Here is a 17,675-nt window from a genome sequence, read left to right as displayed (position 1 = left end):
GCACGAACAAATGGGGTCGGCTACGCCTTTTCATACGAGTAGCATCTAAGTCTATCACACAATATCAAAAAGGTAACAAAAAGAAATATCACAATTACGCATTTTAAATCTCACAAATATTATATACAGGTACATAGAGGGACATTCCGCAATACAAAAATATCGCATGAGGGAAAAGTGCGTATTGCCTACGTATATACATCGCACTTTCATACAGTGTTATTTGCATCTTGCCTTGTGCAGAAGATCCGGCACGACCACATGACGCCATTGTACGCGGTGAGCGTCATCAGCGGCGGCCTGCAGTTCCTGGCGGCGCTGATCTTTGTGGTGTTCTCGTCGGCGACCGAGCAGGACTGGTCCAAGGACGACGCCGCGTCGCCCTCGGCCAGTGGCGATGCTCTCTACGGTACCAGCAGCGGCGGAGGCAACAACAACAACGACCCTTACCTGGACACCACCGAAGTGATCGTCAGCGACGGCGGCATCTCTCTAAACGTCATCGTGAAGCGGTAGCTCGAGGCTGACGTCGAGGCTGTTGACGTATGAACGCGCAGCCTCGGCGAACATTGAGCAGATGGGCCTGCACTGCTGACCGAAAGAGGGCCGCGGGCCATCAGGGGTGCCGGTATAATTCAAATGGACGAAGTCGCAGCTCGACGACACCCTCGAATCCTCGTACCATGAGAAGCAGTACCTCAGACACCTTTTGGTGCGATCATGAGCAACGCGGATTACGAATGACAGTCGACAATGCCGGCACGATGTAGAAACGTGGGGAAGGAGCGATCTCGCTTTAGCTTTACACTTCGTGTTTGCGTAGGCTGTAGGCGAAGACACTCTTGGACTATAGGTGCGAGTCAACTTTTTGGAAAGTTATCTTGCGGCTCGGGTTCCTGTGGCCTGCGCTTGAAAAACGAAGTTGTGAAGTGGGCCGGGTGGCCGCTCCGGCCTGTATTGTAGCTGGGAACCACCAAAACAGAAAACTCACGGGACAATTGACCGAGACTGCGCACAACGTAAATCTCGACCCGCATGGCTGGTCCTACGAACTGTGGCGATGGTGAACCAGCTAAAGGCTCACCGCCCGTTTGTGATTGCGCCAAGTCGACTCTTCACGCATTTTTTGTGGGCTGTTGACAGCTTTAGATCAGATTAGTCTAAGTTGTGCTCAGCTTAGCTGACGTTCAGTGACGAAGATCTGGCTTCGTGAGACAAAGCCTCTGGTCTCACGTAGTGTGCCCAAGTGTATACGGCCAAGTTTACTACCTCGACAGCCGTAAAGCCGGTCATAGCTGCACGTGGTCCGGATAGTGCTCAAGGATATTGGTGTGAACACGCATGCATTCTGTGATGACTTGACTGTGCGCCCTGACCCATGCGAAGGCGCCGAAGCCTGCCAACAGCGCGAGTTGTGCGATGTTGTCAGATATGTTGTCATGCCAACAACGGTGACCAACCGACAGCCAAGATGTTCAAAGCCACCCTGGTAAGGATGCCAGGCACCACATGTAACGCGTATACTCCAGTGATGTTGTACTCGCAATCTCTGGAGTGTTATCTCTTGTAAAGGCTTGGTATATGCTGTAGTAAAACGTAGAGCAGGGAAAATTATAAATATGCATTTACGAGAAAACAGTGCTGACTAGGAACGAGCAAGGGAGGCATGAAGAGATGCTGCTTCCAAAGGACTCTCTGTTAAGTTTTAGGAACAGAATAGGCTGTAGGTACTCAAGAAATCACGCACACGTACTGCGAGCTTTAAACATTTACTTCTGCCATGAATAATGAAGTTCGGTCCACTCATGCAGCGAATGCCACAAGCAACTCTTATATGCGTTACATAATGACTTCGCCGCAGTACACAGTTGTAATGCGGTGAATGGAAGTGAGGATATGCGCAAGTACTGTGTAAAGTACGTGTCCTTATTTAGCATACTTTGGCGGCGCTTCCAGGACACCAAAGGGACAACAGGGATACCAATCTGGAACTCGGACGGGTCCGAATTCCATCTTCGATACTCCTTATGTCTATTCGGTGCCTTGGAGGTCCTGCAACGCCCGTTTTTTATATAATATCAGGTGATCTCCTTAGGAGTCTGTTGTATGATATTGTTTTTATTCGCACACGCTGAATAATCTTACCGCAATACATAGTTGTATTGGGATGAAGCTTACTAAAGCACATCCGTAATTATGGAACGCATACAAAACCCTTGCCACGCCGCACTGTTAACAAAATCAACAGAAACGTTTCTTAGAGAGAGAGAGAGAGAGAGAAATAGAAGAGAGGAAAGGCAGGGAGGTTAACCAGACGTACGTCCGGTTTGCCTACCCTGCACTGGGGGAAGGGGTATAGGGAGGAAAAGAGAGAGAAAGGAAATAGAGAGAGCGCAGTTTCGCGCACATTTCTTAAGTTTTACAGAAAGCAATGTAGTTAATAAGACGCATTATGCAGACATATACGTACATGAAACAAGCCATGCAGGTTTTCGTGCCATATCTTAGCCGCCATCAATAGCGGAATACTAACTGGGAGTACTGTTTACTGCTTGACCATGCTGTATATAAAGCCTTTGTCATGCGAACCAACCCGACAACTTGGTAAGCCCTCATTCTGTTCGATGCAACGTGCCTCTGCAATAAGCCGAGAACTCGATTTATGGCTAAGTAGAACCCTTGTTTTACGAAGTCAAGAAATGGGCAACCTAGAATGGAGTACCTACCAAGAAACAAAGAAATCAAAACACGAGTATCTATACATGTGATTTCGTGAGTACAAACATGTCGTTACTGTTTATTTTGTTATTTCGTAATGATATTTATGTCCGAGTCAGCGTCAGTTCATATCTTTTTTTTTTTCATCGTGTCTCACGTTTTATAAGGGTGGGCATCGGCATTGTGAAAGGGATGTAAATGTGGAGTAGGCTGTAAGAGAAAAACCGTTTTTATTTCTTCTAACTAAAGTAGCCATCCATGTTAGGACAAAGTGTCCAGCTTATTGTTTTCATCCTTAAGGGTCATCTTCGGCGCACGCTGTACCCTAAAGTAGCGCATGCGCGCTTTCAGGTGTTGAATTACACTTGGAGTTACGAATTTCAATGACAAGCGCAACGAAGCTGGTAGAGAAGTACGCACATGCAATGTTATGACTGAAACTGAGATATCAGTACAGAAACAACAAGCACATGACGTTCTTGTGTGCTTCTGCCTCCTCTAGCTTCATCTGAACGGTCAAAATGCTTTCCAATGTCTACCTTTCATACAAGTTCATTCCTAAAAAAATAGACAATGGCACGGGCTGTAACGAGTGCCCTTAGGCGACGGGACGAGCTCGAAGGTCCTCGTATCTGATTTTGTTCATGGTTGATGTAGGGTATCCAGGAGGCTAACGGGACACTCAACAGTTGGAGAAAAGGCCATGGTGTGAAATGGGGAGGAATGAGACCATGAACCATCAGAAAAAGTACCAAGTCCTGCAGGAAAGATACAGGATACATGTTCCTAGGCAATGGTGTCAAAGGGATAATTGCTAGGAGGATTTTGAAGGCGATCTAACACTATACATAGTGTGGCGAATAACGGACGAGGATAACTATGGGCACGGTTTGACTGATGAAGAGGATTTGTTAAATATACGTTCAAGTGAAAACTTATGGGAGCTTATCATTCCGCTGAGTTGATATATTTTATATATAGCACTCAACGGCGAGTCACGTACTTCGAATTGCACTTAGGGCACCGAATGACAAGTTTCTATACCAGTGAAAAACCACTTTACGCCGCACTATACAAAGACAGGCCGAAAGGGAGTGCCAGCGAAGGACGCCGTATGACGACTCGGCGGAAATGATGAAGAGTTGAGCGGGTACCGCAAAATGAAAAAAAAAAAAAATTGGGAGTTGTTGGTGCCACAACGGCGTGTCTATTTCGGGGCTCCCGGAGCTGACGCAATGTTTTACAGGTGCTAAATGCAACTGTTACGCAAGAGGAAGCGTTAGCTAAGAGTTCACTCCTGCTTTTCTAATTGCATACGCGTCAAACGGAGAAATTAGACAGTCAGTGAAGCCAATTTGAAGGGCATTTACATCATCTCAGTGAGAGCTACCGATTGTAGTAAGCAGAGTTTTGATAAATCGCCGAAAATCAAGTCTTAAAAAAATTGAAGCGCGATGTTTACAGCTTTGTCACTCGGCACGGATAACTGATATTGCAATTCTGTAAACTATGTCTGTAGAGCGCCTAAAATGGGCCAATTTGATGCGTTATTTCGCAGCCTATTTGGACTGGTTAGATTGTTTAGTAGCGTTATGCAATACTGGTATTCACAAGTTACTGGTGTATCTTAGAGCAATGCATTATATATTCGTTTTCACCGTTTTAGGTGTCCAAATTGCCGCAGTTGATTCTCTGAGTCTCGAAGCTGCAAACTCCGAGCTTTTATAAAATTGGCTTGGGTTTCAGCAATATTTAAAAATATAGATGACCTAAATAAACGTCTACTAGCTGTAATCGGTGATGTTAACATCGTCATTTCAGATCAAGGAATTTAAATTCAATGAAGCAAAGCGATTCTTTCGTTACAATGTATTCAGATAGCAAGTTCCATGGTAAAGCGTTCTCTTAAAGGAAAAAGTCGCACGGAGCCAGGCGAACCTCAATACAGGGGCGCAGTCATCGCTTCAGCGATTCTACAGGCACACGTTTCACGTGCTTGTAGTGTTATCAACGTGTCGGTTGACGGAGGTTTCACTCGTGCGTCTATTAAATCGGTGAAATCGGTGACATGCATGAGAACAGATGCATCGAAATCTCGACGCCGGGTATATTGAAACGGGATTGTAAATATTCAATAATATTTACTTGGATAAGACGATGACTGCATTCAGTTTTGGGATGTAAGCATACATGTAAACGCTAACACATAGGTGGTGAATTCAATGATCCGCCATTTTTTTCATGGAAGTGGCCCTGCCGGTGTCGGGACCACTGCGACGTGTCGCTGTGAGAGCTTGAAGTGCCATCGAACCCAGCGATAAATGGCTCCGAGAATGATTTCTTGTGTTGGTCGTGCATTTATTATAAAAGCTTCTGCTCAAAGCAGGGAGAAAATGTTCTGCATGTTAAAATTCCAAAGGAGAGCAGGATAATGTAAAACTACGGGTGCACAGTTGTATCCTGAATCAAACCGATGTCAAGAAAATGTTGTAGCTGTTCACCCTTTCTTTTAAATATGGTTTAAATTCATTGGAGCGAGTCATGTTGAAAGAAACTACTATTCTGGTGTGGAAGTGGTGATGCCAGTTCTGCACACTCGTTCGGTCTAATTCTAGTGTAAAGGCGCCACAGAGAGTGAACAAAGACCGATAAAGACATGCAGACACAAGCACCGACTTTGTACGGAAGGTGTCATCATAAAACAGGCAGAATATATAATAAACACCAGGTAACTTGAAGATATATTATTTAATAGGAAACAGAAACTCTTTCTCATGCAATGCAACTGATTGGTGACTGATGCATTTGACGTTTTCTTTATGAATCTATCTTCGCTTACTTCCTGTGTCTTTTTTACACCAGAATGAAAGCAGCGAGACAAGGAATCAACGCTTTACCCGTTGCTGCTATGGCGACAAAAAAGGGTAGTGAACGTGAAGCTTAGTCTTGGTGATCGTCGCTAACACGATGATCTCCTATAACTCCCTGCAGCCCTGTATTCGTTGAAATTAAGGAGGGAGATGATAAGAAGGAGAATGGCGAAAGCATTTTGACAACTACCTGAGGGTGTATCAGGTGATAAATTCCTGAAAAAGACTAAAAGGAGAAAGTACGTTCCAGGTGCCTCGATTCTAATGCTCGATTTGTAGGATAATTTTTCGCCGACTACGGCCATGCTGTGATAGTCAAACGGCTGGTTGTGTAATCTCTGCAAAGAACAAAAATAATTTTTTTATGAACGAAGTTGGGAGAGATGGTAATTAGGCAAGTTTGTGTGGTTGAAAGCTAGCCGATGTGTCGACACGTGACTTTAAAAAACATGACTTTAACACGTGACTGCAAAAGCATGACTTAAAAAAAACAGTGTGGGACGTCGCAAGACATCTTGAGCTTTCTTGAGAGTCAAGTGAGTGCGCACAGGAGTTAAGAAAGGGACCAGAGGAGAAGCTGTTGTAAGATAAAGGGGCAGGAACGAATGGATAGAAACCTAATTTTAAGATATGTGTGTGAAGAGAGAGGGAGAGATAAATGTGATGCGAATGGCGGGGAGGTTAACCGGAAGATAAACATTTAGTTTGCTACTCTGCACTGAGGAAGGGGTAAGGGTAGACAGATAAAGAAGAAAAACCCAAGCAGAGAGGGTGCGAAAAAATTAAATTACGGGTTTTCGAGGACATAGCTTTATTATCATAGGCACTATATTCTTTAGGGTGTTGTAGTTATGGCGAAATAGATCACCATGAAAGAAAAGAAAAACTCACAAAGATGTATTGCCTGGTAAGAAAAGAAAACGTTGTGTGTGCTTTTTACATTGTAATTAGCGATTAATTCAGAGGACAGGAAATAAGACGATCGGCTATGAATTAGTCGACAAGTGCAATCGTCGCAAGTGTTTTGCATCGTCCTGTTCCGATGTTTGTAGTGTTTTCTAGTCACTTTCGGGCATTTACGTTTATTGCTGCCAATGTGTGTCTCTTGTAGAAACTCGTTTCAAAGTTTTCTGTCTGTGCAAATGTCCCTCTATTTGTGCCATAGTTGTTTCACATGACAGAACTAACATTATAAGCCACCCGTTGTTAGTTTGTGCGCAAGCCTTCACAGCGCGACTGTTTTAACGCACTCAAGCACACAATGTTATCGTCGAACAAGTTCACTGTAAATAGTGAGTATCTGTTACAACTGTTTTCACTGGCTTGTTTTTTTTTCAGCCACCTTACACTTGGAGACACGTGTGTTTGCTTGAACGGAACAAAAAGTACACTTGTCTTTAGCTTCACATTGAATAAAAGCCATTTCGTTACGAGTGTCCGCCGTCTCAGTTTGACTTCTTACCTCCCAGTATAACAATAGTAGAGGCTTACACCAGTCAATCGCGTTTCCCGCACATTGTGCCTCAAAATGCAAAACAAATTTCTATCGCTACTAAAGGAGGCTCTCCGACGGCCACGCACTTTATCATGAGGTAAGGAATTCTAGCAGTGAGTGATCCTCACTTCAGAATACACACTTTTAAAAAGTCATTGCTAAGGCTCCACAAACAAAAATAAGTCGGAAATAAATTATTTTTGATCATATTTTGAGAATTTTATCACAAGTGCACTGTTCATCCGTTCCTGCATGCTTCAGCGTGCGCATACGATTTTATCCGTATGGACTGGCCAGGGATATAGCGAGATTTCATGATCACTTCCTTAGGGAAGACACAGCAACAGCCAACCCTTTTTTTTTACTTTTATTGAAATATGAGGGGACATTACTTAAGGTTGGTATTCCTCATATTATTCTTGATTACATTATTGTACTAAAGTGACGTTTCTGTGCATACCGGTCGTTACGTATAGTTTGGATTTTCAGCTGCATGACTTTTAATCTGCACCGAATGGAACTTGATTCAGTGATGGAAGTTCCGCAAGCGGTTTCAAGACTACTTGTCACAAATGAAACTGTGTTCCTCCTGTACAGCCCATTTGCTTCTCAAGCATGATTCGAAATATTTCGCTCGGCGTGTCCTGATCTAGCAAGGAGCTTTTTCGGTGACTGATTATATGTCCTCGAACTAATTTTGACCCGGCGCTGAACACCCTTCCATTGTTAGGCTTCCAATGGTCAAAACAGAGACGCGATAATACACCATGAAATTTGAGGCCATTACTAGCAGGCTGCAGTACCAATGTGCTAAGGCTGAATGCGAAGGGCTTAACTACAACTGCGGAAGCCAAGTTTCTGGCTCTGGAGCATTTGAGCGCAGCATATCAAAAACCCTTGCAGGTCTATGCGGACGGGTCAGCAAAAGTATAGATGTGGACAGGTAAACTTTTCTTGATTTTTCACGATCTGGCAGGCTGGTTCCCAAAGTGCTCCATTATGACGTTATGCCGTGTGGCAACCCAAGCGAAAAAAAAAGCAGCACTACTTGAACTGAAGATTTCAACGACACGAAAAAGAAACCCAGCGGCAGGACCATCGGAGCAGCAGCAGCACCCGGAAAGTAGAGAGAAGAGGCAAAGAGAGCTTCGCTCTAAAAATGTATCCCACAAAATTGGCGCTTAAAAGTTTTTACGATACTAAAATTCTCACATAAGACAATTACTGCCCGCGGAGCTCCCATCGAGCTTCTATTGGTCTGGTAAGTTGTTGCATTCAGAATGAGGGCACTATAAGAATGCGTAAAAGAAATAGTTATACATGCATTTTCTATGAATTACCTTGCTATAATAGTGTCGCCGTCATCCGCAAACGCTGCTCAAAAAAAAAAAAAGAAAAAAAAAACGTTCTTCAGGGCTCTAAGCACGACTGCGTGTCACATATAGTACATATTTCCCGAATACATGGACAACAATAGCCTAAGAAAAGGATTCTGGTTAAGAAGAAGCTTTCGCTCAGGGCCAACTCCGATTTTCTTATTAAAGTACATGTAACATGCTGAAATGCTTTCATGAGACAACTCTTCGACCGACCTGAATGAAGGTTGTTGCAACTCTAGCATCTCTAGGAAGCAGCATTTTCATTAAGGACATCAAATCTGTGACAAGAATTTCGTAAACAAGTTAAATTATGGGGTTTTACCAGCCAATACCACGATCTAATTATAAGCAACACCGCAGTGGGGGACTCCCGAATAATTTTGACCACCAGAGGTTCTTTAACGTGCACCTAAATCTAAGTACATGGGTGTTTCATTTCGCCCCCATCAAAATGCGGCCGCCGTGGCCGGGATTTGATCCCGCGACCTCGTGCTTAGCAGCCCAACACCATAGCCACTGAACAACCATGGCGGGTGACAAAAATTTCGTAAATCGGTAAGTTAAAAAAACATTGAATCATGAAGTTTACAAATCCGTAACCCTGTACCGAAAACGCGTATCGCAGTTCTGTAAATTGCATGGGTTAGAACATAGCGTCCTCGATAGCTTAGCCTCCTCGAGTTTATCGAGGAGGCTATGGTAGAACATGTCAAGTTCACAAATCTTATATAGGGATTTGCAGCTTATGTGGAATTGTGGCACTGCTTACGGGTGTTTCGCAAAAGTCCTACTCACAAATTTACGCTATATTTAAGAGCGGTGTATAATAGTAATGCCCAAGTTCTTCTCTCCCGCTCTCGAGGGTACGGATGTTGCTACCCCACTTGGGCGTCCGAGACGCACCGCCAGAGATGTTCTACGCAAGTGGGGGATACTGCCGCTAAGGATAGCGGCGACGGAACGGTTCGCTGGATGCTTCTGGTATATTGGAGTAGAGACAGATGACGATTGAAAAGCACTTTCTACTTTACAACTATTTATATGGAATTACAAATACAAGGCGGGACTGGAACGCATAGAGAGACCCTATATCGGCAGAGCCAATGTTGCATAGCACCGTACTTTGTCCAGAACGCTTGGTCGGGGCAACGGGGCCACGTTTTCTACCTACTTCGGTGCAGAGCCCCAAACATTTACAGCCCAATTGTCACCGAGTGGCTTGGAGAGTGGTCCGCCGGCGCACCAATCACTGATCCTGTACTGAGATCGTCTTGTGAGGGGTTCGCCGGTATTTCCAGTATTGCGCTTCGTCCAAGCGCCCTTTCCTCCCCCACCTTATACGGTGTTTTCTCCTTTCCTAAAAACAACATACAAACAAACAATGCACAAAGAGGGGAGGGTTACCAATGCATAGCAAACACACTCCCGCGCAAAGCCACAGAGCCCTCCACAATGGGCACAATAAAATGCTAATATACAGGTAGCACCTGCAATCCGAAGCAATTGACCTTTGCTGTGACCCCTTCTCCGCTCGTACCTGTACGAAAAACCGATAGCGTAGTAGCAGGTCATTCTGTTTTTTTTTCACGGCCCGACGGCGCATGCGCCCTGCCCTGGCGGATTAGTCGCGAAACGTTTTGGAAGGGTCGCGCGCGCGGCCGTGCGGCCCCATCTCGGGGAAACGTCCCCAGAAAAAAAAAAAAAAAAGCGTTTGGACGCGCGCTACTGCCAACTCGTGCCGCGTACCGCGTTGAAACTCCACTGGTAGCTCGACGTCAGTGCGGTACTGAAAGTGTGCGTAGCGTAAGACTGGCTTTGGTACTGCGACGGGCTTTCTCGTCAACGGCACCGATAAGATCACCGTGCCTACCTCGTTCGACCGAAACCCTCGCGATAGGCCGTCGAACCGATAACGCGATAACCGCAACGCCTTCGTTGGTATATATAAATACTCGCGCTCAAAGGGAGTCAAAACATGCCTACGAAGTTGAAAGGTTGAAATGCGCAAGCTTCGACACTCTCAAGCCGTGCACATGAAGTTTGAGCCAATGTTGATCCTGTTCAGCGAAGGTTAGGCATGGCGCCGTCGAGTTCGTGCACCCGCTACCGGCGGACCTGTACTGAAAAGATAGGAAGTTAGGACGAAGGAAACTGCTTTTATAGTTCAGTCCTGGCCTTAGAAATTTGAAATAACCTTCTTTTCGCTTCGCACGGCGCGTACATAAAAATGTCACAGTTTCGCCCTAAGGGCGAAGCAATGAATGCGATAGCAACACAGCAATGTCATACGAAGTAAGGTGAGCGGCTTTGGTAGCAATGTGAATTGTAGTAAACATGAGCTGATTAAGTAAGCAGGTGTGCTGCGGCGTAAGTAGACCGACATGAAGAGAGACTCGATGACCACGAGAAGGCGCGTGTGAAACGGTGGTGTTGATGAGAAGCGCTTCCCGTGGGCAGCGCGTGCGAAGGGACACACCTGTAGCGCTGCACTGCTGACCCGGGCAGCATTGCATGTGTAGCGTGTGTTGGAAAATGTGGCCCGACTATTACTAACTGAATGAACAAGCGTGGTGTGAGCGCGCACAAACAAACATGAATAGATCACGCTGAATGACTGCAGCCAACGACTGTCAAAACGCTGGCAACGAGCGCATACGCCGCGCAGCGGGCGAAGGTACGTGCGGTCTATCGCTTCAACGGAAACTGAGCGGCGAATGCACGGCGCATAAAGGTCAGAGACGTGTGGAGATAAGAGACTGTGCGGGCGAGCGAGCGACGAGCGTGGTTGTTGGCAGAGTAGAAGTGCGCCCCCCCCCCCCCCCCCCCGCGCTCCCTCCGGCGCTGGCTTCCCGCTTCCTTGCTTGCGCGTGGGTGATTGAGTGCGTTCGCTCTCCGTGATAGCGCGCGTCCCCGCACGCTTCCGCTCGGGCATACGGCGCGCGGCGAAGATTTTATCTATAGGGAACCTCACGGCGACGGCGACGACGACGGCAGAAATCTGGTTGAAGTGTTCATATAATTGCTATCGCAATAATAAGCTGCAAGCGGCGACACAGCGCTGTGCCCAACGGCTGTGCCAACATCTGTACGTTACCGTTCCCGTAGGCTGCCGCTCGTATTCGCAACGTAGATGGGTGGGTGTTTACGTGTTGGTATGCTCACACATTTCTTAATTCCAGAGATGTACTGTTTATCTCTGCGTCAAACGCGAAACAAGAGACGGTACTTTCGGTACCGCAGAATAAACAGCCGCCTCGCTCAGTTATATACCAACAGTGTCAGCGATGGCATCCGCGTTTTTGCGGGAGAACAACGCGGCCTTTAAATGAGCGCCTTACGTGAGTACAATTTTCTCTAATAATGCTTTATGACACGCGAAATCTAAGTATGATGAAGCTAAAGAAAAGCGAGAATTAGTAATAAATTAACAGCCCGATATTTGTAACTGGATCACAGTCGCTGCGTTGAGTAGCTCAGGCGCTCATACTGACTAGTCTCACGGTGGAATAACGCGGCTCATATGAGCAGGTATGTGTGTTTTATTCGACGTTTTGACATTTTTTTTCATATCAGCGATGCACCTTTTCCCCAATTTTTGACGCTAACAACGATCTGTGGCTGTAGTTGTCGATGTAAACAAGTGCACCGCTTTGCTAAATCCGACACGGGAGGCTGCGCGCTCGAAAACTTCTTATTTATGCAAAATGTCTAAAGAATGTGCAAAAGGAATTGAAAGAAAAGCCAGGTGCAAGTGCAGGAGTCAGCGACAACAAACTCCAAAGCAGCCGCGCCGGGAGAGGGAACTCAGCGTGCCTTATATAGGCCACACTATAAACAAAACAGCGCTATCACGCCTGCTCACCCTATATAATATAGTTGGCGAGTGCTACATGGCTTCCAGGAACGACATGCTGCCCCGCAGAAGCCATTAATAATTCGCGATCCACGAAATGCACAACCGATGCGCACTCAACAAGGGCGCAGGTTCACAAATCAGCCGGCGAAAGCCCCGGCACCCTTCCAAAACGTTTCCGGTGGCGTGCGGCAGAGGGCAGCACAGGAAAATGAAAAAGGCGGAAGAAAGCTGTCAACTGACACTTTAGGCTCTGTTCAGTAAAAGCTTGCTCAGAGAAGCTTTTCACGGCAGTCACTTGGCAACGATCTCCGAAACGGGTTGTCAAAACGGTTACAATGGGAAAGGTGCACGCGCTGAATAATAGGTACTCTGTTCATGCGTTCTGTGCGATGACACGCCCGGCTCGCGCATATCAGGAGCCAGCGGCAGTCATGGACCTCTTAGCTTTTGCTGTCAGGACGACTGCACGCGATTCACGTGACGAAGCACCGATATTCACTCTTCTTGAGGTCAGCTTTGTGTACTGTTGGCTGCTAATGGCGTCGTCACGCAACCCCTACGTTTGCTCAGTGCGAGCCGGCTCTAATCGCCCCTCCGAGTGTCGGGTATAATCGGTAGTGTCATGAGCCGCGCCTCTGCCTAATCTCGGCGCCGTCAACGCGACGGGCGCCCACCGCTGGCGCCTAATCATCCCATTGTATTTCGCTGGTCAAGCAACGACCATTGACCAAATACGCTAGCCGTCTCTTAAGCTTTCCTCTACAGCCGTTCCGTTCAACAGGATGAAAAGGGTGGAAAATGCCGGTTTCCAGCTTGCCGCGCTATAATTAAAGACATAACTCGTTATTTTCTAGCAGCAGGCTTACAATAATACATGAATTTTGTAAACGTTAGATGCATTAATAAATGGAGTTTACATAATTGGGATAACGTATTTTACTGCTGAGGTAAAGATTTGTTAATTTCTTACTTGAGTTTATCAAAATTTGAATGTTAAGGTCTTCTTTTAACTGCGACAAGCTTAATCAAAATCGGTGCAATGGTTGCTAAAAAAAAAAAAAAAAAAACGGGGTAGCTTGCACTAGTGGCGCAATGCTAAAGACACAGCGGAGCTGATCCGTTCCTAGCTGGTCATGGCTATTGACCCTTTTCGCGGAGCAGTTTGGTTTAGAGAAACGAGATGGCGCTCACGGCGGCGCGCCATACCTCTCCTCAGCGACCGCGCACGATTACGAAACCATTACCGCTTTTACCTTGCTTCTGTGCGATCAGCTGTCGGAAATGCGACTGAGTTTTCGCTAACAAACTGTGCTCCAATCATGCTAGATTGAATCATGTGGATTGAAGACGTGTGCAGTAGTTGCATGTTAAGGAATAGAATGAATCTGTGTGACCAAGTTCGCGGAGCGCTGCTGCGACTGTCCGAATGTTTTAGCGGCACTTCGTGATGTACGGCTTTTCTCGAGGATACAGAAATTTGCTCACCCGCCAGCCTTGTATCGCTAACCTTCAAAGAAAGGGCTTCATCCCGAGAACGTCGGAAAGAGTGAGTACCACTCGTTAAACAATGACAAAGGGAGTAGCGCCGCTTCCTGTCATAGTAAGTTTCGCGCACGTTATCTATACACATCTGTCCCAAATGGCAGGAAAACTTACGCCCACTCTATCGCCGACGTATCAAGAATAAGGGAATGGGCACACACTTGAATATGTGCGCACTGTATACGCACAATAAATGACGGACTACATCTATAGCGCAAGAATGGTCGAAGCTGACTATTTCGTGACGGTCCACAAGAGTAAGCGAGCTACTCGCTGTAATATATATTTGCTACAAGGTATTACAATGTACAAAACAGCTACGTTGCAAGCCTTGTGCGCAGCAAGAACAAATTTATTGGAACTGAGCACACCCGCGAGCGATTAGGCAGAAAATATTCAGGTAGTGGCAGCACCGAGGAACTTCACTGAGTCAGAAACTGACAAGCCACTGCATCAAAATATTTGCCGAATAAAGAACAAGCAGCAAAACACAATAATCCTGACTGAATTCATAATCGGAAAGCTTGGATAGCTTGCAATACACATTTAGCCCCGCTTTTGGAACAAGCACCATATATGCTGCTTGCGCCGTTTGGACATAGTTTAATCAGCTCCGAAAGCGCTTTTGCATGTTCTCTGAAGCTGTGATCAAAGCTTCGTGTCGTCCACTTAGTCACCGTCTACGATATCTCCGCAAAACAGAGGTTTTCTAAGCCGCGCCAGCGTCATACACTTCCATTGTAAACAAGGAGGCGACGGAGGCAGTTGAGGCAAGCAATGGACGCGTCACCACGTGATAAAACATGGCAGCACCCACGGGATCGCCGCGAAAAGGGTCATTTCCTCGTGGTCCGTGGCATCGAGGGACGCCTCACGAAGCACTTGCAGTCCGAGCGCAGGGAGGGGAAGTGGGGCGAAAGCTATGCACAGTGTACGGGCGGCGCGCAGCAGACGAAATGCCGGGATGACGTCACGGCGCATGCGCAGTAGCGCGCAGCTGATGGGAGCTCGGCCGAGCCTGCGCCAGAGGCGCCTGCTGCAGTCACGTACAGGGCGAGCGTTCGGCGCTAATGCGGCTAGTGGAGATCAGTGGGGTACGGCCGTGGGCGGGGAAACGGAGAAGCGCGGTTGGCGCAGGCAGCACTTCTACAATTTGTTTCTCTCTCCCGAGCATAGCGCGCGACGCTCCGCGAGGTGGTTGCTAGGCAACGCAGTGGCAGGCAGCTGCGGCGTCGCTGGTTGCCATGGCTACGACGCGGCTGGCTTTTCGTGAAAAGCGCACGTTTTACGGCTGGCTTAAACAGCTTCGCTGTTAAAACAATTTCTTTGTTCCCATGTATTTCGATAGGAGCTTCTCAGCTAAAGGTTCCCTAGGAATGAGAATTTAACCATTCAAATCGATTGGATGTTTCATAGCCTACCGTAGCCTTCATTCGACAATATGTCACTCCTAGAGAGCCTACAGCGTTGCATGTAGGCTCCCTAGGCAATCCCCTCTCGCAACGCCACCAAACGGCCGTCGTTATGGAAAGGCACCTATTGCTCACGAAACCCATCCGTTCACAAAAACTTCAAATTTAAACTATGACACATTTACAACACCATTTCGACGGCCCAGCCGTAGCCTCCTCGATAACTCTGTGCCTGTCAAATGGCGCTCGATCGGCCGTCGCTTTTCCCTCTTCCTATTGGTCGTTTCCACCTAGAGATGGCGCCACCGACGTAGACTAGCTCATGACTCCTGCCGTGTGCCCGCGTCTCCGTCTCTCAGTTACCTCCGCTGGGCTCGCAAATCGGGTGCATTGTTTTTGTCGGTTTTTCTCGTGCAGTAGGGTCCAACCTAGCAACGTTGGTACGGTCCACGCATTTTAAACCTTCTTGGGTGATCGTGGACGTGAGCTTAACGCGGAGCGACCGCGATTGCTAGATGCTTTTGACGTGGGATCCCGTCAAAAAAAGAAAGAAAAAAAAAAACATTCGAAGAGGCCACGCTGGTTCACAGACATCATGTGCGGGTAAAGCACCGTGAACTTCTTCACGTGGATACATGTAACTTAGAGCAAGGCATATGATGACAAAGCATATAGTGACAGAAGCGCCCTCGGGATTTTGTATGTCTTGTTGCGGCTCTCGGTGGAGTTTGGGCCAAGAATCCACCAAGCCCATCGATGAGTACATCCAGTAGAAGGAAGTAGGAAAATGGTTTAATTTACATTATTTACACTGGCTCCGGGTGCGGAAGCCCACTCCAACAGGAGCACATTCAACGTCTGAGTTCCTATCAGGTCACGTCAACCCCCTCTCCACTGCACCATCGGTCTCCGCTTTTAATCCCTTCGTCTTCCCTAGGAGACTCGACTGGGGAATCTGCTGACCTTGGTGCGGCCAATCAGAGGGGTTGTCGTGTTCACCCCAACTCCTCCTTGACGGTTTTCAGCAGCGGCGCACGGGCGCGGCCGTGTTTGATCACGTGATTGCGCCGGCATGACTGGCCTTGTGTTGAAGGCCAGCGAAGGAGCCGTACTGCTGTAGTCGTGGGCGACGGTGCGGCAAGCGGCGTTGTTTCGGGTCCACCGATGGACAGCGGCTGGATCGACCACACAAAGCTCTGGCCCATGGTTTAACGATCATGTAAGTGAACCATTGTTTGTCATTTTAACGTTGTATGTGCTCGCGCCGGAGCGCCCTGGCGCTCGATCATCGTGCATGCGCGTCGCTCGTTCGCGCCGAGCGATTCGATCTCATGGAGGCTTCTTGTGCGGCATTCACGTCAGTTCGCTAGTTCTTTTTCTTTTTGTTGTTAGTGCGGTGTACTTAAGCTACGATCTGAGCTGTTTGAAGTGGTTGCCCAGCCTCTCGCGCTTTGCTTGACGGCCTCGAATGTGTATGCTTGAGCGCCGAGTGAAAAATCCGTGTCCGCTTGTGTGTTGACGTCTCGCTCGCTGGTATTTTAGCTACCCACATACGTTGAGGTAAGCGTTTGCCTCGATACTGGTGCACTGATCTCTGCAGAATTCACCAGTGCGGCGGGCACGCAATAGTTTCGCGTAGTTGACTTCACAGCTGCAGATTGTGTTTGTTGGATGTACTAACTGAATGCCCCCGAACGGGTGTTGTTTCATAGTAAAAACCCTGTCACACAGGCACGTTCGATCGCAATTGAGCCTCGATCCGAATCCAGTCGGTCGTGATCCGAAGTGTCCGATTTCGATCGGAGACTGACGTAAGCAGCTTCTAGCTCAGTGTGACAGAAAACGAGATACAACGAGAAACAAAGAGATCCGAAGAAATAACGCTCTAAAAAAGCCGTTTTATTTTTTTATGCACGTATAATTTTGACAATCTGTGTGCTGCGTCGACGCCATGCACGTAGTTCTGAGATTTGCAGACAATCAGAATCGGCGGACGTGGAACGTCATTTACCTAAAATACCGAATGAAAAAGCAATTTTTCTGAAAATTGATTTGTACGTACCTTTACTACCTATATTAGGCACGTTTATTATTTGCTTCAGACTTAGTTACACTTAAAGCGTTAGAGCCCAAACAACACGATCCTGGTCCTTGGACTGTGTAGTAGCGATCATTTTCGATTGCGATCGAAAGTCCGAGCCGGATCGAGGCTCGATCGCGATGGAAAGGGGCCATGTGACAGGGGCATAACTTTGGCTAGCTGTAACTCAAGCGTTTTATAAATGAGAGCTCCCGTTTCAACTTTTTAAACTCTTCATAGGAGAGCAACACCCGCTTAGTAATCAAATATATATTAATTATTGAAACTCGAGAACTATAATTTATAAATCGTGTTATTTCGTG

The 17,675-nt window shown here is 47.0% G+C and overlaps 1 protein-coding gene across 1 annotated transcript in view; it reads left to right on the top strand.

Annotated features, from left to right (window-relative positions):
• The window catches only part of LOC119450471 (vesicular glutamate transporter 2.1), a 157,895-nt gene extending 150,879 nt beyond the window's left edge, over positions 1-7,016 (top strand). Inside the window, exon 12 of the mRNA XM_037713914.2 lies at positions 244-7,016. Within this exon, the coding sequence (XP_037569842.1) occupies positions 244-516 (273 nt within the window). The 3' untranslated portion in view covers positions 517-7,016. The remainder of the gene's footprint in view (positions 1-243) is intronic.
• Positions 7,017-17,675: the final 10,659 nt, after the last annotated feature.

This window comes from Dermacentor silvarum, chromosome 4, assembly GCF_013339745.2.
Source record: "Dermacentor silvarum isolate Dsil-2018 chromosome 4, BIME_Dsil_1.4, whole genome shotgun sequence".
In the NCBI taxonomy this organism is placed as follows: domain Eukaryota; kingdom Metazoa; phylum Arthropoda; class Arachnida; order Ixodida; family Ixodidae; genus Dermacentor; species Dermacentor silvarum.
This window is presented reverse-complemented; position numbering and strand designations above follow the sequence as displayed.